At 44.5% G+C, this 26307-nt stretch overlaps 1 protein-coding gene across 2 annotated transcripts in view; it reads right to left on the bottom strand.

The window, feature by feature from the left end:
- Wwp2 (WW domain containing E3 ubiquitin protein ligase 2) overlaps positions 1-26307 on the bottom strand; it is a 125849-nt gene that overhangs the window by 27359 nt on the left and 72183 nt on the right. For both annotated transcript variants that reach the window (XM_087594209.1, NM_001106184.1), the window contains exons 7-8: positions 23187-23314; positions 13156-13366 (exon numbers count right to left, since the gene is read on the bottom strand). In XM_087594209.1, the coding sequence (XP_087450335.1) occupies positions 13156-13366; positions 23187-23314 (339 nt within the window). The remainder of the gene's footprint in view (positions 1-13155; positions 13367-23186; positions 23315-26307) is intronic.

Below are 26307 nucleotides of genomic sequence, written 5' to 3'. Positions count from 1 at the left end.
GAGACGGGGTGGTGCAGGAACTCAAGGTCATCCTCAGTTACACAGTAAATTTAAGGATAGCCTGGGTTACATCAAACACTGTCTTTAAACTTTATAGAACACATACCAAGTATGCAGAAGGCCCTGAGAACTATTCCTAGCATTATAGAATACATAAAAACAGGCCCAGGCCTAGTAACACTGCTCTGTTCAGTTGTTAAAACTGTCCACAATTATTTGATAACGTGTCCCCACCCCATCTTTTTGAACATGGGGTCTTTTTATGCAGCTCATACTGGCTCAAACTCACATCCTCTCCTCTGCCTCTTGTATGCTGGGATTTATAGTCATGTATTACCAAACCCAGCCTGGACTACCCTTCTTTAAAAGGTAAAAATATCTGTTGTAGAAACTGGAGACTTAAAAAACAAATGAACAAAAGCCCTGACCATGTTTTCCTTTTATCTCTAAAACCCTTTCGGTATATAACTCATCTTACATGCAGTTCCCATTTCACCTTTCATCCCAGTTTCATTTGGAACAAGGAAAACAGTTTTATTATACTCTGCTAATATTTTAATTTGAAGATAGGTAAATCCAAGCAATGAATGCCTTTAACCCACACAGTGGTATTGAACTGTCAAGACAAAAAACTGTGTTAACCCCCTTCCCTGCAGCTTGCCCCAGTCCGAGCGGCTCTTTCAGCACACAGGCCTAGGAGAGCTCTACCCTCCGTCTTTGATCACCGCCGATCCTAGGAATGAAAGTCTCTCTTTCAGGGACTGCTATTGTCCAGCCCCGCTCCATATCCTTGTGAACCCTCTCACCTGACTCCGCTAGCAGAACAGTGGAGGAGCAAGGCCTTCCTTCCACCGCCCTGTTCTATCTACATTTTCCTTTTCAAATTGGACTCCTGCTCAGACTAAATGACTGTGTGGGTCTTCCCTGACCCCTGACCTGGCTTGCCTCCCTGTCTTTGAAAACTCTCACTCTTCCCTTGCCTGCACAGCTATTCACAAGTCACATAGATCCCTTCCCTCATTCATTCAGCACAGTGGGTCACTTCTGTCAGCAGCCACACGAGCCTCCTGCTTCTGCTGACCCACATAGATTAAGCCTCCTGACTATCTTGGCTTGGTCTCCTCATGCCAAGAAATGATACTGGCTTTGACTTTTTGTCTGCATCTCCCTGCCAGGGGTTAAGTTTCTGTCCCTTCTAAGCATCTTCCTCACACTGAGATGAAAAGCCTTTTCAATCCACTGCCATGGGTCTCGCTTGGTGCTGCATCCGGGCCGAGTAGGTTCTATCTACCCCACTGAATAGCTGTCTTTGATGCTCTCAGACACGGTGTTCAAAGCAGTGAGTCTGTTTCAGGTCACTACCCAACACATTGCTCCTTGGCCCCCAGTGAACGACACCTGGACCAACATGGGCAACAACTCGTTTTTGAACAGATTTAAGAAGTAATCTCCAATTTCACTCAGTCTTAAGGTAATTTTTCTTTTACCTAAACTCCTTTCATCCCTGTATTCTGATGTATGTCTTTCAACCTGCATCCCTAGTCTCTCCACAATCACCATATGAAACAAACACTCGATGCCATTATCAGGATGATGCCAATCTCTCCCGGCTACCCAAAGGGCCACTGGCAGCTTGCTGTGGTGCACGCCAGTCTCAGCGCTTGGGAGGTAAAGACAGAAGGATCAGGACATCCAGACAGCCTGAGCTAGACAAACTTTGTATCAAAACTCCCAGTTAGTAGTCCACTTAGTTAGCATGCAGAAAAATTCCCCCAGAGTAGGTCCCCACTGAAAAACCACCAGGACTTGAGTGATCCACTACCTGCAACGAAAGGGTGTGTTCAACCATCCTGACCTTAGTCCTGGGTTTGGACAGAATCTCAGTTTCACCAAAAATGGGATAAAGCTGAGAATGTTGATAATGGCAGAGAGTTCAGGTTAGTGTCAGGGGTCTTTGTAAATAACCTTTATAAAATTACAGATTAAAAGCTCAAACTGCTGTCTGAGAAAAGCAGTGATGATTTGTACTCACTAATGTGCTTGTTTTTATCAGCCTAGGCACTGGGGGTTAGTCGCCCTCTCAGTCAAAGAAAACCTGCTTTTCCCATTAGAAAACGAAGCCACTAGACTGTCAAGGTGCTGGGGTGGGAGCGCTAGGCAGAGTGGAAAGAGTTAACACTAGATGGATATGATCAGATTGCATAAATTATATGAAATTTTCAAAGAATAACTTAAAATTAACAAAAAATAGACAAAATCAAAAGACTGACATGGTGGTGTGTACATATTTACAATGTCACACTCCAGAGGCTAAAGCAGGGAGGCCCAGAGTTCAAAACCAACCCAATTACCTACTACAGTGGTTTTTCAACCTTCTTTTTTTTTTTTTTTTTTTTTTTTCCGGAGTTGGGGACCGAACCCAGGGCCTTGAGCTTACTAGGCAAGCGCTCTACCGCTAAGCTAAATCCCCAACCACGGTTTTCAACCTTCTTAATGCTACAACCCTTTAATACAGTTCCTCATGACCCCTAACCATAAAATTATTTTTTGTGGCTACTTGGTAACTGTAATTTTGCTACTGTTACGAATCGTAATGTAAAAGTAATGTAGGGACCAGTCACCTACAGACTGAGTTCAAAGCCAGTCTGAGACACAGGAAACCTTGTCTTTTTTTTTTTTTAAGATTTATTTATTTATTACATATAAGTACACTGTAGCTGTCTTCAGACACACCAGAAGAGGGCATCAGATCCCATTACAGATGGTTGTGAGACACCATGTGGTTGCTGGGAATTGAACTCAGGACCCCTGGAAGAGTAGTCTGTGTTCTTAACCACTGAGCCACTGGAAACCTTGTCTTAAAACCAAACAAACAAACAAAGCCATGGCACATAGAACACTGGGTATCCTACACAAAGGATTTCTTGTTACTACTTAAAGTGAAACAAATCTTTGGAAGACTATAATAGAATTATTTGTGTTTTTCCAAAGCTGTTGATGTAGAAGTTCAACTCTCTACTGGTTAAACACAAAAAGAAACAACAACAACAAAAAAAATATGTGAAAATCATGTCTTTCCTGGGCCTGGTAGGGCACAGCTGAATGAGGAGGTTGAGGCAGGGGATCAAAAATTCAAGGCCAACCTTGAATAGCAAGACCCAGTCTCAAAACCAGAGAAGGGAAGAGTGAGGAGAGGGAGGGAGAAGAGACCCAGACTGACTCATGCTTTGTACGTATGCTCTCATAAGAGATGCCTCTGCACCAACTCTTTCTGGAAGCTGTGGCCACTTCCAGGATGAACCAGAAGATTTCCTTCCTCCACAGGGATGTTCTCAGTCAGTTTCTAAGTCAGAAATCTGAACACACTGCGGCCTCATGCCTTCAATCAGGTTCCTAGGCAACCTAGCACATTCATACTGGTGCCTGGCTTCAGTGGGGTTTTTTTCCTCAACAGAGAAGGGACTGTGTTTAGCTCTATCCTTCTCCTGGGGCCTTTCCTGAATTCTGAACTAGAACTTCAATCTAAGCACACTAATTTCCTTTTAATAACTACCAACAGCATTTTATGTCCCCTAAGCCCAGGCTGTCAGAGTAGCAGCTACTGAGTTTCCTGAATTAAGTCTGTTTTCTTTTCCTCTTCAACCATCCTGTTTTCTTTGCCTTAGGGAAATGGAGTCTGGCAACATCCAAATATCAGCTTTTACAGAAAATCAAGACAAGTCTCAGAAATGGTCTTTGTAATGCATACACACACACACACACACACACACACACACACACACACACACACACACACACACACTTTTCAAATGGAAAGCTGGCAACAAAGCTAGATAATCTGAAAACAATGGATGAGAGCAAAAATGAGTATTTTCTTTCTAAGGCAACTTGACAACTTGCTCAATAGCACTTTCTATATGAATCACCTGAAAGTTAGCAATTGTTCCTCTAGAACAGAGTGAAGGAAGCAATCACGCATCAGGGACGTAGCTGTCAGAGATCTTTTATGGCCCGCCACAGCAGTGGCCCCAGATGGTGAGGTGTGAGAAATGCTATTTCTATACTAGGGGATTCCACTCTCAAAATAAACTGGAAACAAAGTTATTCAGATATTTGCAACATATTGGATGGTAAAGCAAGTTAATAAACAACATGCTTGAGAAAGTCAAAACTGAGTTTCAATAGTAGAGGCTGGGAAGATTAGTATGGACGCTTGCCACTGGGCTTGAATCTGACCCTCAGACCCACACAGCAGGAGAGAACCAACTCTTGGAAGTAGTCTCCCACCTCCACATGCTCACAAAACAAATGTAATGAGAATTTAATCATATAAACATACTAGTTTTAGTTAAATCTAAATTGACACTGTATGATTAACATACTAAGAAAAAGACACTGCCAGATAAAAATGGCATTCCAACATTTATAAGTTGCATGCTGATTTTAAGGAAGGTAAGATATCAAAGAGAACATGTGTCAACAATGGCAGCTGAAGAGGTGGCTAGGAGGCAGAGGACACTCCTTGTTCTTCCTGAAGACACTTGGTTCCCAGCATCCCTGTCAGGTGGCTCACTGCCACTCCAGTTCCAGGAAATCCAAAGTCTCTGGCTCCTTCAGGCACCTCACTCAGGAGCATTTATCCACGCATACAAACATAGTTCAAAATAAAAATTAAGTTTTTTTTTAAAAAATCAATAAAATGAGATTCTGTATGTGTATAAGAATGTTATAACTCAGAACAAGGAGGCACACTGGATAAGCATACACATGCTGAAAACATGTGTGTACTACATGCATATAACAATCCCATTTTTAACTTTTAAAAAGTTGCTTAATGTTATGTGTATAAATGTTTTGCCTGCATGTCTGTGCATCACATGTATGACTGGTGCCAGGAGGTCAGAAGAGGGCAACTCATCTCCTAGAACTGGAGTTAGGATGGTGTGGGCCTCATGGGGGTGCTGGGAATTGAACCTGGGTCCTCTGAAGAACAGCAGTGTCCTAAACTCCTGAGCCACCTCTGCAGCTCCATTTCCTTTAAGGCACTGTACAAAGTAAAAAGACAAGCGGTAAGGGAGAAAGGTACCTGCAATACATATGATTGCACTCTCTAGCACATACAAGTATCTCTAAGGACAAAAAGCCAGATGGTGGTAGTGCCCACCTTTAATCCCAGCACTCGGGAGGCAGAGGCAGGTGGATCTCTGAGTTTCATGCCAGCCTGGTCTACAGAGTAAGTTCCACACACACAAACAAACAAACAAACAAACAAACAAACAATAAAACAGCCATGAAGCTACATGTACCACCTCAGTACTCAAGAGGCAGAGGCAGGAGGATAGACTCCTAGGCTACAGAACAAGTTCAAGGCCATCCTAAGCTACATGAGATCCTATCATAAGTAAACAAATCCTACAGATTAAAGAAAAAAACCCACAGGGATGGAGCAATCGCTTAGCAGTTGAGAGGATTTGCTGTTCTTGCAGAAGCCCTGGGTTCAGTTCCCCTGTATCTACATGGTGGCTCACAACTGTCCATAACTCCAATTCAAGTTCTTCTGACCTCCAGCACACCAGGGCACATATGTGGCATACAGTCAGACAGACAAAAGAATCATACATACAACATTAAAATAAATACATCTTTTTTAAAAGAGAGAAACACAAATAGCCAAATAGAAAGTGGAACAAAATTACACCAATAAGGCAATTCATAAAGAAGCAAAATATTGGGGCTGGAGAGATGGCTCAGCGGTTAAGAGCACTGACTGCTCTTCCAGAGGTCCTGAGTTCAATTCCCAGCAACCACATGGTGGCTCACAACCATCTGTAATGGAGATCTGATGCCCTCTTCTGGTGTGTCTGAAGACAGCTACATATACTCATAAAATAAATAAAGCTTTTAAAAATAAAAAAAAGAAGCAAAATATTAAAGAGTTTCAATAATACACAAAGAAATTACAATTCAAACCACAAAAGATGCCAATCAAATGCCTTAGATTGGCCCAATTAGCAAGACCGTACACGGCCGCCCAAAGAAAAGTGACTCTACCAGCGGACCTGAGGAAGCAGTTTGAGGGGGGTTTCCCACTGACACTGACAGTCTGTGGTGCAGGAGTCCCACTTCCAGAAGAACAGTTTGCTTTCCTTGCTGTTGTGCTTTTTGTTTTTACGGATGAGAAAGAATCTCACTCCAAGCTGTCCCCAACCTTGTTGTATACACCATACTTAAGATCCTCTTGGATCTGCTTCCTGAGCGCTAGTTCTCCATCTAAAGTATGCAATCACATGGAATCATTAGTCCGTTTTTACTATACGGTGCCTGGCAGAACTATTAATTGGGTATTACTTCCCTGCCCCCGACCCCTTTTCTTAAGCCAGGCTGGGGATCAAGCCCAGAGCATTATGTATGTTAGACAAGCACTTTACCCCTGTGCTGCAGGCCCAGCCAGTGCCAGGACAGTTCCTACAGAAACAAGCAAGCATACAAAAGGCATGCACAGGGGAAGGCCTCATGCAGCACGACTGCAATTGTAGAGAAACGAGAGGTTGCACAAGCTTCTACTATTCATACAACAGAAAACCACATGACCCATTACGTGGATGTGACCACATTTTAGGCATTCCTATACACATGAACTGTATCAGAGAAGCGCATACAAGACTTTCAGATGTATTTAAGAACTCAGAGTTCTTTGGAGGAGATGGGGCTACATTTGTTTGTTTGTCTGTCTGTCTGTCTATTTAAGGGTCAGGCACTTGGGAAGGTCAGGGGACAACTTGGGGTTGGCTCTCCTTCCACCTTTCTGGTTCAGGGACATCAGGCTTGCTGTCGTCCTTTACCAACTAAGGCCTCCTGCCTGCCCCATCCATCATTTTATCTGCACACTTCTAACAGCTTACAAAAGTACAAGCACATACTATCACACTACCAAAGGCTGGAGATATGTCACCTTGGTGTCAGAATCTGTCACCCCAGGTGAATTGTTCAGGGTGTCCTCACTTGCGGCATAAAGACAAAAATTAGCTAACTCGCATTGCATTAATAAAAAAACAGTCTCTGGGCTGAACTCAGCAATCCCCAACTCAGCGCAGAGTTCGTGCCATCTGGTAGCTTCTGTTGATGGTCAGGAAAATGACACAAGGTACATAAAAGCATCGATGCTTAAGTCTAGAAAGGTCTTTGACCCTGCGGTTGCTATGCTGCGTCTGTACTCCCAACACCTCTCCTTCCTCCCCTGACAATCAAGGATCTTGTTTGCTTTTGCTTTGTTGTTTTGTGGGTTTTGCTTTTTAGATTTTTTTGAAACAGGGTCTTTTACTCTGTGGCCCAGGCTGGTTTCAAACTCATCTTTAAAGCACGAAGGATGCTGATGATGCCGAGATGGGTATGAGATTCCGTATTCTTGAGGAGCTCTCAAGAAAGCACAGTAAAGATGGACTAATGGTTGTATGTGACTGCATACTTTAGATATAGGAAGAGCACCTCATGGCTCAGCAGTCCACTGGGCAGCAGAGTCTTTTGGAAGGAAGATATACTCTTTGAGTTATCGAAGCATGGAATAATCTTTTGGGGGCTGAAGAACAAGTCCATATTCCACAATAACACAAGGTGTGGAAAGGGCACAGTCTCCAATATAACCCTTTAATCCCAAGTTACTAAAAATGTGGACCATGAACCAAACTGTTAGCAGTCCTGAGCCCAAAAGCAGGTTCCTTAGCTTTTAGAAACTTCTGTGTCTTTGACATTGCCTCAGCATCTAGGTATGTAAGTGATCCCTTGAACAGAAGATAAAACAAAAGTGAACATTCATTATAGTTGAAAATTTGGAAGTAAATGAGTAGCAGCCCTCCTGAATGGCATGATCTTCATTTATAGTTTGTAGAGCACTATAAAATGCTCTGAGTGAGTACTTTGGTTAAAGCCAAAATCAAGTTTGAAGTGAGATTCAGTGGAACAGGCTCGCTTGTAACTTAGCAGATGCTCCAAATTCCCCCGTCTTTTTGAGTGTTTCTACAAAGCACCAGAAAACTCTCCAAAGCTGTCTCAAGGACCTCAAAGTCCACCCCAAGAAGCTCAGGGTCTCCAGCACAGGGAATGGGGACAGGGCAGACAGCAAATATGGAAGGGCCAAAAAACGCCATTCCATTAATCCTACTCTGAGGCAGGAAACAGAGCAGCCAATGACTTGGGAGGAACAGGGATGGTGTGAAATGGAACTGAGGTAAGCCGGCAGTCCAAACACAACGTCCTCTCTTATGTAAGAAACCACAGCCGTGTGCTAGCTGCCAGGGTAAAATAATGTGCCTCTGTGTGAGCGACTTGGAGCTGAGAAACTAGGCCGGAATGGGGGTTTGTCAAAGCCATGTACACATGGGCTGTTCATGGGTATTCCGTCTCCACAGTGGGCTCTGACAGTGAGAAAAACCAGACACAGGGCCAACTGACCAAAGTGGCCACACTTTCTAGCCCTTGCATGGACCGCTACCTCACGTGTGCCCAACGCCCCTCCTTTCAATACACACTTACAACCTGGACATTCTACACCCTTCCAGTAGCTTCTTTGGGGCTAACTAAGTTAAAAGCTTTAGGGAGTAAAAAGGAGGACTTCCAGACAGGCGGAGAGAAATGGACCAAGGAATGTTGCATTTGGCCTTAGGCAGCTTAGGTTTCAGAAGCCCTCAGCCTGGAAGCACACAGATGTGTGCAACCATTCTTTCCTGCTATAAATTTCAGAAAACCAATGTGGCAATTCTTGGAATCCCCAGTGAACATTTCCATCCCTCAGCAAAGGAGATGGAAGATCTGAGAAGGTAACGTTGGTGACAGTCACCCAAGGCCCAAGCAGGCAAGGTCGCTTCTTCAGAGATACTTCTAAGAGCATCCAGCGAGCAGGAGCTTTGTAAACGAAGAGGAGCGTTCCTTTCTGTGACAGACAGACAGACACAGAAAACCCAAAGCCAGTTGACCCAGAGAATGAAGGAAAATGTTATATTCTGTCATAGATGTTCTCTCTTTAAAGCCTCAGAAACAGAAATTCATCCAGGTGAAAAGGAAGAGAGAAAATGGGGAGAGAAAGGATAACATTTAGATGTCTACGGTACAAGTGGGTCTCGGGTCACCTCCAGGCCACAGTGACAGAGTGACTTGGTCAAGCAATTACAGGTATGAGAAAAGACATGCATACATGTCCTACATATGGCTATACATACATACATACATACATACATACATACATACATGTCTACCAGGGATCACAGAGGGCTGATTCCTTCCTGAGAATTGTCATTAACCTGAAACTTAAGGATTTAAAAATCAAGATGTTGGGGTTGGGGATTTAGCTCAGTGGTAGAGCGCTTGCCTAGCAAGCGCAAGGCCCTGGGTTTGGTCCCCAGCTCCAAAAAAAAAGAAAGAAAAAAAAAATCAAGATGTTGAGGAAGTTTTGAGAGAGCCATCATGGGGGAGGACCCTCAGTTTGGAGAGAGGGTAGTTTGTGGCCCAAACTAATTTATTACAACTAGAGCTTAGAGTATGGGATGGTAGAGTGGCTTGCACAAAAGGCTGAAGGGTGGATGGAGCCCCATTTGTCAGAGATTTTCAGCTTACTTAAGAATTGAAAAATGTATCCCTAAAGACCATAGGAAGAAATGTAGCATTTTAAGTAGGAAAGTTCGTGCTTAAGAGTTTTACTTTAAAAGATTAGTGTAGGGCTGGAGAGATGGCTCAGCGGTTAAGAGCACCCGACTGCTCTTCCAGAAGTCATGAGTTCAATTCCCAGCAACCACATGGTGGCTCACAACCATCTGTAAGGAGATCCGATGCCCTCTTCTGGTGTATCTGAAGACAGCTACAGTGTACTTATATATATATAATAAATAAAATAAATCTTTAAAAGCTAGTGTTTTAAAAAAAAAAAAGATTAGTGTAAAGAAAGATGATGGTCTGGTGGTCGCCTAGGCCAATGGTAGGCCCTTTTCAGGACAGGGTCAGACAGATCAGAGGACGCTTGAGTTTCAGGTTGAGTTAAGATAAACAGCTAATGCAGTGGGCTCAAGACAGAGATATGAACGCTGGCATCAGTTCTTGAGGAAGCCAAGGGATTGGATCAGGCATCCAGAGGAAGAGCTTAGTGGAACCAGAACAGACGTCATAACACACAGCATTTCTCATTTAGCTCCACATTTGCCAAGCCCAGCCCTGGACCTGCCATCTCTTAACAGTGATGACTAATTTGTCTGATGGGAAAACGCAGGCCGGTGAGATGGCTCAGTAGGTAAAGACACTTGGCAACCTGAGTTTGATTCTCAGAACCCACATGATGAAAGAAGAGGACAAAGTCGGGCTGGAGAGATGGCTCAGCAGTTAAGAGCACTGACTGCTCTTCCAGAGGTCCTGAGTTCAATTCCCAGCAACCACATGGTGGCTCACAACCATCTGTAATGGAATCTGATGCCCTCTTCTGATGTGTCTAAAAGACAGTGACGGTGTACTCATATAAATAAAATAAATCTTTTAAAACAAAAAAGAAGAAGAAGAAGAAGAGGACAAAGTCTCTAAAAGTTATCCTCTAGTTTCTGTGTCTTTGTGTACACACACCTATACAAACTTTCTAAAAAGCCACAGAACTGAAAACTTCTAAATAAAGAAATATGCATCATGTAAAGGCAGTGGTCTCTCACTTGGACACTGGCAGAAGCTCAGTTTACATGCTTTGTTTGTAAATTTTCATAAAAGATAAAGGTATTCTGTGATTTCTCCCAGTGCCCTCCTGAATTGGGAGGGTCAATATAGAAACTATGTCCTTTCTGGGTTCCAATACCAAAGAGCCAACCAAAAAGCTGCTGTCCCCACTACCGTGAGCTCAGCAGTGCTAGTGGCTGGTTCCAGTAAAAAATGACAATCTCTGAGCCCTGACATGGTCCTCCAGACACTGAGTGAGGTACTAAGCACCCCTGGAAACCTGGGGCTCCCATACTCTTCTCTGAATACCCTACACATAAAGGTGAGTCGAGGCACCTCCTTACCCCACCTACCCCACACACACATGGGCCTTGTCACATTCTAAATGCTCTAAGAAAAAGACACTGTTCAAACCCTACCTCAGAAAGTGTTTTAGCCTCTGGCCAAGAGAGGAAAGGGGTGGGGGACAGGCTTCCCTGGGCTGCTGAATAGAGAATGTTTCAGAGCCTGGAGTTTTCCAACAGCTTGGAAACAGGAAGTGCCCAATCCCAGAGAACAGTAACCCTCACACACACCCTACATAAAGACATGTTGAGCCATTAGCCCTAATTGCCTGTGACTGACACAGAGCGAGGCCGGCCTTCCAGGCATTTGCTCAGGGGAAAGAAAACAAACAGCTCACTGGGGATACAGGCAGCCATTTTCTCTCCTTTCTGCCAAAATGATTCTGCTCTGTTCCTCTCAAATTATAGCACACAGAATTTGAAAGTAAGAACAATAAAGTCTCCCACTTAGGTAATAGAAAATAGAATTTCTACAGGGATACACAAGCAATTGCCTAATAATCTTCTTTAAAAATCAAACACACACCCCCCAAAATAATGAAAATAAATGGCCTTTGCAGAGCTCCCTCTCACCACTCCAGTTTTCTTCAGGTTTGAGAGAATAAGAATTATCTGCAACGGTTTCCATTTGATCAGCACACTATTAGGAGAAAGGAGTTTTCATGAATGCTAAATACAAGCAGCAAAAATCATACACACTTTCTGATAGAGGCTTTTTAACAGCTGAGAGTTCAGAAATGGCTTTATGAACAAGGCATCATATTCCCCCATGAGGCAGGAGACACCTTTCCAGTGTCTGCATGAATTATACACTGAAGGAATACACATCATCCTCAACCCTACCTCAGCAGGTTACTAGTGCTGAGTAGGACAGAAATGGGCTCCTTTTAAACTCTTTCTGTATTTACAGACCACAGGAATGGTTCAGCTCTCTCTCCTACCACGCAGGGCCTAAGAACTGAGCTCTGGCTGTCAGGCTAGGCAGTAAATACTTCACCTGCTGAGCCATCTCTCCAGCCCTAAGGCAATTTATCTTCCAACAAGCATTACCTGGGGTAGGGGTGTACCATCGGGCAAGTGTGAGAGCTGGACAGCAACCTGCAAGAGTCAGTTCTCTCCCTCCACTTGGGAGGGTCTCGCCAGCATGGCACATTGGTTTATCTTGTACATACTGATGACGAGGGTGGACAGTGAGTGGGACTAGCCCTGGCCACAGCCAGTCTTAACTAAAATAAGATCGTTTCCCAGATAAGAAAGAGAAAGGCTCTGCCCTTGTGGTTCCTTCGAAACCACTTCAAAGCAATCCTGGCCTGTCTCTCAGCATATTTCACACACACCATTTACGGAAGCCCCTGCAGGAGGATGCTTGTTATCACCATATAACCCACAACTAACTCACACAGCCAGGCCTCATGGGTAAGATGGAGGGATGGATTCAACGGCTGAAGTAATTTATTCTGTACCCTGGGAAAAATACCCATGTCCTTTTAATTTTTTTCTACATTTGTTTATATGGTGTGGGGGTGAGGGGGCTCAAAGAACAACTTGCAGGAGCCGGTTCTCTCCTTTTACCGTGCAGACATGGGGACTAAACCCAGGGTGCCTGGCTCAGTAGCAACCACTGAACCATCTGGTCAGTTCCCAGAATCCACGCTCCTAATCCCTATTCACTCCATTCACTCTTGCTGGAGTTGCCATCAGGGTCGAGATCTTTGCTACACAAAGAAAGCAAGAAAACAAGTACCCAACTTAACGCTGGCCACAGCTGTGGGAATAACAAAGTCCCAGTAACTCAGCACCTAAAGCCTGAGTCCTTTGTGGACTGCCAAGGTCAAGTTCAGGAGGGAAAAGCTAGTCACTAGTCAGACATGCCCCCCCACCCAGGAAGGCAACGAGTTCCTTGGTCGACAGAAGCTGTCCACTTAAGTCCCAGCATAAGGCAACACTGACCACGTGGATGGCTCCAGGGCTCTTCCAGAGGTACACAGAGCAAGCACTTTTACACCACTCCTGCTTCTATACATCACAACTTTGCCAGACGCCTGGGCAAAGAAGACATGTGGGCCAGAAACAAGCACATCGTTTCTAGCCTGGTGAGGAGAATGCCATCCTGGGACACAGGACTACTCACCCAGCAGGAAGAGCATCAGGGGCCTGGGCAGCAGCAGGGAGCTGCTGTGTCCCGGAAGTGCTGGGCTCTTCTCCCTCAGCTGGTGTGGACGGTGCAGGGAGAGATGTCGTGTTGGGATTTGGGGACACACTGGAGGCTGCAGCAGGCGGCGATGTCACACCAACAACCGACAGTTCTTCAGGATCGCTGGCTGTCGTAGGTTCCTCACTCACTGTAAATGCAGAAAACATACTTAAAGATAACAGGAATAAGAATTTTTCTTTTACTAGATTTCACATGCCATACAAAACATGTATCAGTGAGACCAGCTACTCAGATTAGACAACTATGAGTTTTATAAAACCAGGCCTAATGCGAGCTAGTTCTGGCCCCCAGAAGGTAGAAGCGGGAGAATGGCCTTAAGTTTGAAGCCAGCCCAGACTACACAGTGAATTTCATGCCAATCAGGTCCGAGAGCAGCCAAAACAGGACTCTCGATTCTATTTCTCTTTTTTTCTTTTTTTTTTTTCTTTTTTTTTTTTTTCGGAGCTGGGGACCGAACCCAGGGCCTTGCGCTTGCTAGGCAAGCGCTCTACCACTGAGCTAAATCCCCAACCCCTCGATTCTATTTCTAAGGGTACATTTGTTCTTTATACCGTGGGAAGACCTTTGCGCACGCACACTATATAATATCATAATCACAATCAGCACAGACACACTCATGAGAGTTTGTTCTAAGTAATCTACCCTAGTGTGACTCAGGAGAGCTGACTAAAGGAAAGATTTTATTTTATTTTTTTGTTTTGTTTTTTGAGACAGGGCTTTTTCTATGTAGCCTTAGATGTCCTGAAACTCACTTTGTAAACCAGCCTGGCCTTGAACTCACAAAGACCTGCCTGCCTCTGTTTCCCGAGTGCTGGGATTAAAGGCATGCACCCCCATGAAGGCCCAGGAGATAGCTGATAATAAAAGTATAAGAGACAGTAAGGAGAGCTGTACCATGAATCTCACAGACAAGGCGTCTCACCCGACCAAGGCTCCAGAATGACTGGCTACCTTTGCTCCCTCTCCCTATAGGTGTGCTGGCAAGAACTTGAAGGGAAGGCAGGTTTTCTGGAATATTAAGCCTGTTTTCATGGGTTTCCAGATCTCTAAGTAAAGTATAGTTTAAAGATTCAATTCTTGGGGCTAGAAAGATAGCTCAGTGGTTAAAAGTGCTTGTTCTTCTTCCAGGCGACCGGCAGCAGGTTCCCAGCACTCACGTCAAGTGGCTCCAGGACATCAGTCACCACTGGCCTCAGATGCATATAACTACACATAACTAAAAATAACAAAATTTTTAAAAAGATTCAATTCCTGTCTCTGCTCATCAGTGTTTTGGTGACAAGTGACATAAACTCTGGTATTCTCGCTATAGGGCTACATAGTAAGGTCTAGGCCAGATAGCCAGGGCTACAGAATGAGAACTTAGTTCCAAGAAACAAACAACAAAAGCATTACTACAAACATTATGCCGGCAGGGGTGGTGCATGCCTTTAATCCCAGCACTTGGGAAGCAGAAGCAGGAGGACCTCTGTAAACTCAAGGCCACTCTGGTCTACAAAGTGAGTTTCAGGACAGCCAAGGCTAACCTTGTCTCAAAAAACCAAATTAAAAGTGAAAGAAAAACCATTAAACTAAGTTAACCATGCCTTCCTAAAGGACATGAGAGAATAAATTGTGTGTTGTGTGCATGGGATGGACACCCACGTGCACTTGCATGCAGAGACCACAGCAGAATATCATGTGTCTTCTTCTATCTGTCGCTCTCCCTCATTGCTTTGAGCATGGTTGTGTCTCTGAACCAGAAGCCTTCTGTTTTGGCGAGGCTGTCTAACTAGCAGGCTCTCAGGGTCACCTGTCTCTGCCCTCAAGGCTTGTGGGCACATGTAGCTGTGCCTAAATTTTTATGTGAGGTGAGAATCATGAGATGGAAAAGCAAACACTCTTACCTACTAAGCCACCTCCACAGCCCTGGAAAATGGATCTAAAGTAAATTAATTAAATATAACTTTTTAGGGCTTTCTATATGCTATGGTTACTCTGACACCAATACAAGAGTAGCTACAAAGAGGAGGGTATCAGAGAAGTACACTGGTGTTAAGTGCAGCACAGTCAAGCCCAAGTCTACAGAAGGCAGAGCCTTTTCTTTAAAGCTGCCAGCTGTCTGCTAGACACTGACAGTACTTTTCTTCAAACACTCTGCAAAGAGGTAAAAAAAGCTTCCATAATTTTTCTATTATTTTAACTTTATGTTTGTTAGTATTTTGCTTCCATGTATATCTGAACTACATGGTAAAATGCCCATTGAGACAAGAAGAGAACGTTGAATCCCTTGGAACTGGAGTTATAGACAGTTGTGAGACACCATTTGGGTGCTGGGAATTGAACCCAGGTCCTTTGTAAGAGCTGCCAGTGCTCTTAAGCAGTGGGTCATCCCTCGAGTTCATAATGTTCAAGACAGAGGAAGGGACCAAGAGCTACAGGAAGGGGCTGAGAGCTAGGAACTTGTGTCTGGTGATGAGATAAGCAACAAGGAAACAAGCCCCCCAACCGTCCTAGTTCACTTTTCTTCACGCTTTCAAGGTCACAATGTCTACAAGGACCCCAAGAAACTCCATATCCTCTAACTTGAAGACAGATCAAACAAGAGAACTGTAATCTTTGAAAATGTCAGAGCCATACATTTATATCAATGCAAAACTTTTTATTTTTTTAAAGATTTATTTATTTTATGTATATAAGTACACTGTAGCTGTCTTCAGATACACCAGAAGAGGGCATCGGATCCCATTACAGACGGTTGTGAGCCACCATGTGGTTGCTGGGAATTGAACTCAGGACCTCTGGAAGAGCAGTCGGGGCTCTAAACTGCTGAGCCATCTCTCCAGCCCCCATATGTAAAACTCTTAATTCATTCTTCTCTTCCTAACTCAGACACTTGTTTTGTAACTCCCCTAAAGAATCAGGCATGCTTCCTTCTTGATTTCCTCTGGGGAGTTCAACACAGTTACAGGTTGCTGGTGAGCAGATGGACTTGAAGGAAGAGTAGTTCAACTCTAGCAGCTGGCCTCAGTTCTCCATTCCCAAAGCCACTCAAAATCAGTATCTGGCTGGGCAGTGGTGGTGCACAGTTTTAATCCTCTGACTCTGAAAGGCAGAGGCCAGTGAATCTCTAAGTTCTAGGACACCCAGGGCTACACAGAGAGACCCTGTCTCAAAAAAAAAAAAATAGACAAAGAGAAAGACAGACAGACAGAAAAAATTAAATACATACATAGATACCTTTTCTCATTAGTCTCCTCCTTGACTCCTATACAAATGCTATTTCCTCACTGTTTCTAGGCTGTCCCTTTCTAACTGTGAACTATTTCTCCTAAATAGTATTGGGATCTGACCAAGAGAGTCAGATGACATTTTCTGAAGATGTATTTTATGTGCCTTGCTACACAGAATGTCTGTGCATTACTTATTCTGTGCCTGGTGTCCGAGGAGTTCACAAAAGGGCGACAGACCCCCTGGAGTTAGGGATGGTTGTCAACTACCATGTGGGTGCTAGGAATTAAGTCAGGGTTTTCTGAAGGAGCAGAAAGCACTCTAACTGCTGAGCAGTCTCTAGTCGCAGATGACAAACTTAAATTAGAACAATGGGCATTTCTGACTGTGGGGTGGGGTGGGGTTCTTCCTTTGGCTTATGTCCTTTAAGCCTCACACAACCTCAACAGCAGGCTCCTCAGCTATCCCCATTTATACTGTGAAGCATTTCCCCCAGGAGGGCAAGTAACGGACATGCTCATAGGACATCTAGTTCATACCCTGCTGTCTGCTTCCAGGGCTTAGGCCGCCCACTCCACTTATCTGCACATCGTTCAGTGTGCATCAAGACTATATGTAACTGAATAATTGCCAGAGTCAACTGGCTAATGCTAGTTGTCAGCTAAAACCAACACGTCTTCCCAGGATGTCACCAAGCCAGACTTCTGAGGCGTGGGTTGCCAATGGTTGAGACTTGGGTTTGATTTATTTACTTATTTTGCAGTGCTGAGGATCAAACCCGGAGCCTTGCATGGGTTGAGCAAGTGCACTGCCACTGCGCCGAGCTGGAGTCTCTGCCTCAGGTTGGCCTGCCTTCCTGACGGTGTTCATACTACCTGGCAGAGGCTAGACCGGCCGCTTAGTAACTAAATGTCTGTAATAAGTGTTTCTCCCACATAAATGCAAAATATTATATTTATATTCTATTCACAAAACAGATAGCTGGTCATTGCTTATACAGATTCCACAGCGCCTGTGGACTCAGCTGTGCTACCCAGAGCTCGTGCTGGAACAGCACTCGGGACTTGGCAGAGGTGTGTTTTCAACTTTTTATTTTGTTTGGTTTGGTTTTTGGTTTTTGAAACAGGGTTTCTCTGTGTAGCCCTGGCTGTCCTGGAGCTCTCTCTGTAGACCAGGCTGGCCTCTAACTCACAGAGATCCACTTGCATCTGCCTCCAGAGTGCTGGGATTAAAGGCATGAGCCACCACTCGTGTTTCCAACTTTTATTGAAAGAGACCAGAAGGCAGAGCCTTGTCTTGGCTTATACCTTACTCTGTCCAGTCAAACACTGTTTGATAAATACTTATTCAATAAATATGCATTCACTAAACTTAAAATTTAAAAAAGATGACAAGATGGTGGATCCTTTACCTGATGTCCCCTAGTGTTAGTATTTTATAGAACCATGGCACATTTGACAAATTCTTTTAAAAAAGGAAAAACGTGTACAATACTATTAACTAAACTCCAGATTTTATTTGAATCTCACTAACTTTTCCACTAAGTCGCTTTTTCTGTTCTAGGATCCAACCCAGGATCCCCACTGCCTTTAGCAAGTACACTTTTATTAGCTCATTTGTCACTCCAATAGCCCATGAGGAAAATGTCACTGCCACTTCACCAAAGGCACGCAGGCTGCAGCCAGGAGTATTCAGACAGGTGCGTGCAAGCAGCGAGCAGCAGAATCGCTGTGCAAACCCAGAGGACTGTAGGGAAGAAAGATGGGAAGAAGAAAATGAAGAGAGCTTGGGTGCGCTCCTGGATGGAAGAGGAGTGCAGGAGCCAGGGCAGGGAGGTGGGTAGGTGCCATGGCAACAGAACAGCCATGGTTGCTATAATCGTGAGTGTTTCACAAGGCTCCCCTGTGATGTTGGTTAAACACTTCAACTTTATGAATCACATTCATTCAAGGATAGGAAACCCTTTGGCCAAGAAAAAGATCAGGAATTGGACATTTTTTCTTAATTCCAGGCAAGCCAGTCTACCAGTTGATGAGCTACAACTTCAAAGAGAAAGAGAGAGGAGATTTGTTTCGAAATAAGGTGAAGGGCACTGAAGAAGATACTCAACATCGACCTCTGACCTATACACAAAGGCGCATGCACATACACACATGCATTTACTTGTACACACCTTGAACACATACATGAAATCATTCATACATATATATATATATATATATATATATACATACATACATATACACAAAGAATTTTTTTTAATAGGGGTTAGAGAAGACCTGAGTTTTGTTCCCAGCACCTACATTAGGTGCCCATACCCACACAAAGACACATGATTAAAAATGACAAAAATAGATGGGGTGGTGGTACAGGCCTGTAATTGCATCACTTGGGAGGCAGAGGGTTTAAGGCCAGCTTGGTCTATGTATTGAGTTCCAGGCTAGCCAGAGGCTATCACAGTGACACTCTCTCAAAAACAACAACCATGAATCTTTAAGCAAAAAGAAAAACGGTAAAGTTATATGAGAATAAAGGGTTAAGGGTGGTAAAGCATCCCTCAGTGCCTGCCTGATGGTAAGATTAGATCTTAATTAGATTAGGTAGATTAGTGTAACTCCCACTTGTAGCATGCCTTTAAAATTTAAAGCCCAGAATTTGTTTTGAAAAATCTATGAATTTTCAAAGAGAAAAGGTAACAAGGCAGAGCTAGCCCTTGTAGACATCAGAAGACAGAGCTAGCCCTTGTAGACATCAGAAGACAGAGCTAGCCCTTGTAGACATCAGAAGACAGAGCTAGCCCTTGTAGACATCAGAAGACAGAGCTAGCCCTTGTAGACATCAGAAGACAGAGCTAGCCCTTGTAGACATCAGAAGACAGAGCTAGCCCTTGTAGACATCAGAAGACACACTATGCCAGGGCTGGAGAGATGCTCAGCGGTTAAGAGCACTGACTGCTCTTCCACAGGACACTTGTCAGCACACACATGGCAGCTCACAGCAATCTGACGCCCTGTAAGGAGGGCATCAGGCAGTCACAAGGTGATAGGCACATGCAGGCAAAGCATCTATATGCATAAGATAAAACTTTTAAAGACACTATCCCAATAATCAAAATATGTGGAACTCACTCAAAACAAGAAATAAATCCTCACGGTATAGAAGAAAGCAGTAAGTGCTAAACTAAGTAAAAGTCACATGAAAAACTGCGTAATTAACACTCAATACCGGGAAGATTAACTTAGGGCTGGTATGTGGCTCAGTAGTAAATGTGTGCGTACAGGAGTTCAATCTCCAACACCCAAACAAAACAAAATAAAAACAGAGATAATAAGAATAGGCCATGAGGGGGTTGGGGATTTAGCTCAGTGGTAGAACACTTGCCTAGCAAGCGCAAGGCCCTGGGTTCGGTCCCCAACTCCGAAAAAAAGAATAAAAAAAAAAGAAATTTACTTCATTTTATTGATTCAAGAATTGCACTACAGAGAAGCCGTGGCAGGACAATATGGCAGGTAACGTTATTTACAGGTTGTTATTAATGTTCTTAAGTGATGGATGGTACTGGGCTTTATATGTTTAGGTGGGCAATTATATCTTATCAATTGGGCCAAAAAAAAAAAAAAAAAAAAGAATTGCACTACAAAGCTGTTTATGTTCAGAAGCCTCTGCATACAGAGTCAGCTACTCAGGAGAAGGGCCCAGGGGGCAGCTAGAGCCTAGGCATTCAAGGCCAGGCAGGACAACACAGCTAGAACTGTTCCTTCAAAACTATATTTCTATTTTTCCCCAGAGCAAACCTGTTTGCAAAGAGGAAAGCATGCCAGTGGAGGGGCATAACTGTAATTACAACACTTTAGGACACAGGCAGGGGAAGTGCTCTATGTTCAAGGCCAGCCTGGAGTGCATAGTTTTCCAAGCTAGCTAAGGTTGCACAACGCCACTCCTATCTCAAACAAAACAAAACCAAACAAAAACTGAGGAACCAGGTAAGAGCTGAGGGAGAAGAGTTAAATGATGCGTGGCTGTGAACTGCACTACATTATTTTAATCTGAGTTGGGATCTCATAGCCCTGGCTTCCCTTGAACTCCATTATGAGGTGGCTCACACAAGCTAGGCAAGTGCTCTACCAACTGTCGACAAGCTCTACTCCAATCATGGAGACCGCTTTTAAAAGTAAACAGGGGCTGGAGAAGAGAGAATGGTTGAGCAGTTAAAAGAGCTGTTTTCTCCCTAAAGTCTGTTATGTGTGTGAGAATGATACACAGCCAACAGGAAACTATTAAATGAATCTCGCATGCCTGTGAGAACTACCAGGAGGCATATCTGGAGAGTCTTTCAGAGGACTTGAGTCCAGTTCCCAGCATTCACAGTCACAATCTCCCAGCAGAGGAGAGTCAGAAGAAAGGCAGAGGGGAGGCGGCAGCTGAGGGGAGGCAGAGGACAGGAGAGGCATGGGCCTTTGTGTGTTAGCAGGCAGGAGCTGCCTTGAAGCTGGATTTTAGGAATGGTTTGGGCATTCAGACATACTAACAAAACATGTCCAAAGCAGTCTGGAATTAGACATGTGTGGCTTATAAAAACATGGCTGGCCCCTATTTCATAAGCCAGAACACAATGTTTTGGAGACAAAGACAAGAAACAAAGGTACCTAAAACTGAACATAAAGAAAGTAAAGGTTTGCTGCTATCCCAGACGGCTAGAGAGATGGCTCCGTGGTTAAAAACTCATATTGTTCTTGCAGAAGACCTGGGTTCAATTCTCGCACACAAAGAGACTTACAATCACCTGTAACTCTACCGTCTGGGAGGATCCAGTGCCTTTGAGCTCTTTTTATAAAAGCAGAGAGGGTGGAGGTTAACCTGGCTAGTGTACAAGGGATCGGGGTGATATGGCCTTGCTTTCTAAGAAACGCACGTTTGCTGCTACTCAGAATGCTATATATGGTTCTGTGCAACAGTCCACAGACGCTTGCTTGCCACTCCTTAATGCAGATGGGAAGGGTCTAGCACAGGGATATGGTGGTTGTCCCCTGAGCACTAGGCAGGCTGAGAAAGTGGCTTCTGGGACTCCACATCTGCAGTTACTTTCATCCAAGAGGTTCATGGGAGCTGGTTCATTTCCTTCAGGCAGGTCCGCAACTCCAGGAAGGAAGTCAAGGGATACCCCAGACTTGCATTTCACTCCGCCATTCCTTACACAGTTCGATAACTAGGCAACAGAAGCTACAGATGGCTCTCAAGCCCCACACACTGTTTCCTGAGACCTGAAATCCATGTCACAGCCAACCAAGTAGAGTGCTACTCAGTCAGCCTATCACGGGCGAACAACAGCCACAACAGACCAAGTGCTACGTCTTCATGTCACTTGTGCGATCACAAACGGGCATCTACGAACCACCCCCGTGACACTCAGCTGGAATTACACTCCTCTGTCTACAGGCTGTGGAACCAAATGTCTGCGTCTCCTCCCACTGGACCCAAAGTAAAGACACAAATGACCAAATGACCTGCTGTCACTAAAGACTTAACAGTCCTCAAAAACTTGAGAAAATGAATGTTTGCCTGACACTGTCCAGCGAGACAGAAACAGGATGAAAATGACTGACGTTGTCACAGGCCTTCCCTTCCTGAGGATAGGGGGACAGAGCCAAGTGCAGATAAATTCCTAGGTGTGGCTAGCACCAAGTGTCTCCTCTCTCATGGTGTCTACGCTGGAATGGTGACAGCAGTATCTAGTACGGACTTCACACTTTTCAGTATCTCCACCCCTAGAATGCTGTGGCCTTTCCCACTCAGCTCTTAGGGCAAACTCAGTCTTTTCTTTTTCAAACTTTGACAAACTCCCTAAACTAGGATTTTTTTCTCAAAAAGCTCACGTGTAAATAAGACATCTAAGGCTGAGTGTAGTGGCCTTGGGTGAGTGGTAGGCATATCCCTATGCATTTGAGACTCGTTTGTCTACATAGTGAGTTCCAGGCCTGCAATGAGACCCTGGCTCAAAACAACAGCACAGTGAGACTGGGGACAGGGCTCAGTGGTTAAGTGTTCTCACAGAGGATCTGGGTTCAGTTCTCAGCAGCCATACTGGGTGGTTCCTAAGTGCTGTAACTCTAGTTTGAGGGGCCATAACACCCTCCTCTGGTCTCCAAGAACACCTGTATGTGTGTAGTGAACATATATGCCCACACATACACATAAAAACCAAACTAAATAAATCTTTATTTAATCCAAATGAAATCCAATATTGGTAAGTAATTAATGAGAAAAACATACTTTAAAATTTTTTCTATACAAAGGAATATTTTCTTTTTCACTTTTATTTTGAGACAGAATCTCATGCACCCAGGCTGACCTTGAACTTGTCATATGGCCGAGATGACTTCTGACTTCTACTCCTCCTGCCTCCTTCTACCTCTCAAGTGCTGGGATTATAAGCGTGCATATATGAGGTGCTAAAGACTGAAGCCAAGGTCTATCTCAGGCTACCAATTGAGCTAAACTCCAGACCCGAAGGACTATTTTAGGCATGCACAGGAACATGGAGAATAACCTTAGGTGTTCAGAAATAAGCCAAAGAGGTCAAAGAAGATGGGTCAATGGGATAAGTAGTGGACTCAAATTCACACAATGCTGGCAGCTTTGCACTCCACTATATTGTGGCACAGAAGGCAGTGTCCCAAGTACACAGGACAGGCAAGGGCATCCTGCTCTGGTGCGGCGGCCGCTGTGTCGTCACTCACCTGTGCCATTGGCTAAGCCACTGCTGCTGGGGTTCTTCACAGGTTGGCGGTGGCGGTTCCTAGCACCAGGACTTTGTTCGCCAGTTGCTGTGGCTGTCCTGGCTGAGCCACCTGAATGTCTGTGCGTCCTGGGGGTTCAGAGTGTAAAGCAAACCGACATAAGTCACTGTGCGAAAGACGTTTTCCCTCTCTTGCTATTTATTAGACAGGCCCTGTAGCCACTCCAGCTTTTCATTTAACAGGAGCTGGCTCCGAGCAGAGACCCATGGAAGCTTCCTTCTTGGTAAAAGCCCAAAAGGCAGCTTTGTGCAAACTTTTCCACTTGAAGTAAACAAATCTAGAGCAAATCACCCCACATCTGAAATAACTGGCAAATACCCTGTGACCATCGCATTATTTTTATTGGGCCTAAGTATTAGAAATAAAAAAAAATCTGGATAGAGGGTTGATGAAATAGTCTCCCATTAGGTAAAAGGGTCCAAAAATGTATGCAAATCAACTTTCTCTATCGCTGGAGAGATAATTAGGCAGTGTGGGGCAATGCATATGGCGGCACATCATACCTCGAGAAGATAACTCAACAGCTCCTGGTGAGTGAGACAATACAGAAGTGGCCCTCACCCACAGGGATGGAAGGATCTAGCAGAAACCTATCTGACATTTTCTCAGAGCACAAAGCAAGGAGGAAAATGTATTCTTGGGCTTGTTTTATAGCCTGCCTTCATTCTACTCTGTGAAAACTTCTGACTTCTAAGTTTCTCTGCTCTTTGGCTTGGCTCTTTCATTAACAGACATTCTCAGTATGCCCATAGTCATTTCATTTGCAATGACCAGATGGTTTAAAGGCCATCTTCTGAATGAAGACAAGTCTGTTTCTTTCCAGGAAAGGAATCAAAGGTTGAGAAAACAACTTACACCACCACAGAGCGCAGGGCTGAAAGACCATAGACAACAGAACGGATCACAGTGACCCCAGAGGAAAACCTTACACACTAAGCTACACCCCATGACCTGGGCCCTGCACTTTAAGGTACCAGTTCACTCAGCACAGCCACTCTGACTGACAGGGCCTCTACTGCCTCATTTACAGGTAAACAAACAACAGAACGTTCTACAGAGCAGAAGCTTGGAACACAGTCCCACCCATTTTCTTGGCTGGAGATGGACAGTGGACTGGGGGGGGGGGGGGCTTTTGTTGACTTTCTCTGGGGCTACTTTCCCCTAGTCAGTCAGCAAGACTTGACCTCACACAGCTCCCTGCTGGGAGGAGTACCCACCAGAGCGCCTGCTGCTGAGAATATCCTCCAGAAGGCTGGGACTGAACCCTGCAGCATAAAGAACAGCCGGCTTGGTAGGGGTTCGGAACCATCCCACCGCATACCTGCCTCTGCCTCCTGAGTGCTGGGGTTAAAGACATTCAGCACCAGCCCTGGCTTTCAGTAACAGACTCTTGTGACAAGATGGACATAAACCAAACACTAATGGTGATGACCTTAGGAGCTCTGAAAAGGGATTCTTTGGTTTTGGTGTTTGTGTTCTTAGATTTTTCTAGTTGCTTTCTCAGAGCTTGTATACTTCTGATAAGGAAAAAAACCCATAAAAGTTTTTTAAAGAGAAAGAACAGTTGTGCTTAGGGGGGACAGGGAGAGAGGGAAGGCAGATGTGGTGGCACACATCTGAAATGCTAGCACTCAGGACGCTGAGGTGGGAGGACTGCTGAGGGTTTGAGAACAGCCAGGGTTACACTGCAAGTACCAGACTAAGAGCTACAAAATGAGATTTTATCTTTAAATAAATTAAAAAACAAAAACAAAAACAAAACAAAACAAAAAACCAAAAAAGCTGATAATGGTGTCACACACCTTTAAGCCCAGTGGCTACGAAGTGAGTGAGAACAGAGAGGCAGAAACAGAGACAGACTTCAGGACCCAGCAAACTCTGGAATCCACACTACAGAAAGCCAGTGTGGTCCTTGTAAGCTGAAAGAGGACACGACTCAGCCACAGAGGTAAGGGCTCAGTTCAGACTTCTCTGTTCATCTTATTTTTCCTCGAACCAATTTCAAAACTCAAAAACTGTCAACCATACCTCCAAGAATTTCAAAGCCCCCATTGGTGGGAAGAAATAATAGTATTAAGTGCTTCACCACAGAAACAGAAAGAACACACACCAGTTCTGGAGGGAAAGGTGTCTGCTGCAGCACTGTCCAGTGTGGCTCAGTGTATGCATGTGTTGAGGGCAGAGAGCTTGAGAGAGATGAAATTAGTTAATGAAGGTGTATTCCCGCCAAGAGTCTTCTTCCATAGACAACAAAAGACCTTCCTGGTTTGTAACTACAGTTCCTCATGGAGTTGAAGCAGCAAGGACACTGTCAGACACACAGGCGTTAACCAACCCGGATAACTTCCCGAGCCAAGGTTCCTTGCTTGTCATTTCTGTCAAGCAGCTGGATATGGATAACAGGGTGGGGCTCATGGCTCTCCTGGCTCCTCCTCCCTCTCCTCCCTCTCTTCCCTGAAAGGGCATGTGGTCAGAGTTGACAGAGAATGCTTTCAGAAATGTTTAACCACTAATGACAGCAGCTTACCCTGAATGACAGGCTGGAGCAGGGCCGGGATTAGCCCATAAGTCAGGGGCAGCTGGGACCACTCTGTGCAAATGGCTGCCTCACAGCTGGGCCAACTGCCCACCTCTCTCTCTCTCTCTCTCTCTCTCTCTCTCTCTCTCTCTCTCTCTCTCTCACACACACACACACACACACACACACAGACACACACACACACACACACCACACACCACACACACACATATGCATACACACATTCTTTCTCTCTCTCCACACACACACACACACACACACACACACACACACCACACACACCACACACACATATGCATACACACATTCTTTCTCTCTCTCTCCACACACACACACACACACACACACACACACACAGACACACACACACACCAAATTAACTATTTATCTATCTATCTATCTATCTATCTATCTATCTATCTATCTATCTATCCCCCTCCCTCTCTCCCATCTCTTCTCTCTCTCCATCCCCCTCCCTCCTCTTGCCCTTGTATTACCTTCAAAACCCCTTACTCCTTACCC

This window comes from Rattus norvegicus, chromosome 19, assembly GCF_021556685.1.
Source record: "Rattus norvegicus strain SHRSP/BbbUtx chromosome 19, alternate assembly SHRSP_T2T, whole genome shotgun sequence".
Lineage (NCBI taxonomy): Eukaryota > Metazoa > Chordata > Mammalia > Rodentia > Muridae > Rattus > Rattus norvegicus.
This window is presented reverse-complemented; position numbering and strand designations above follow the sequence as displayed.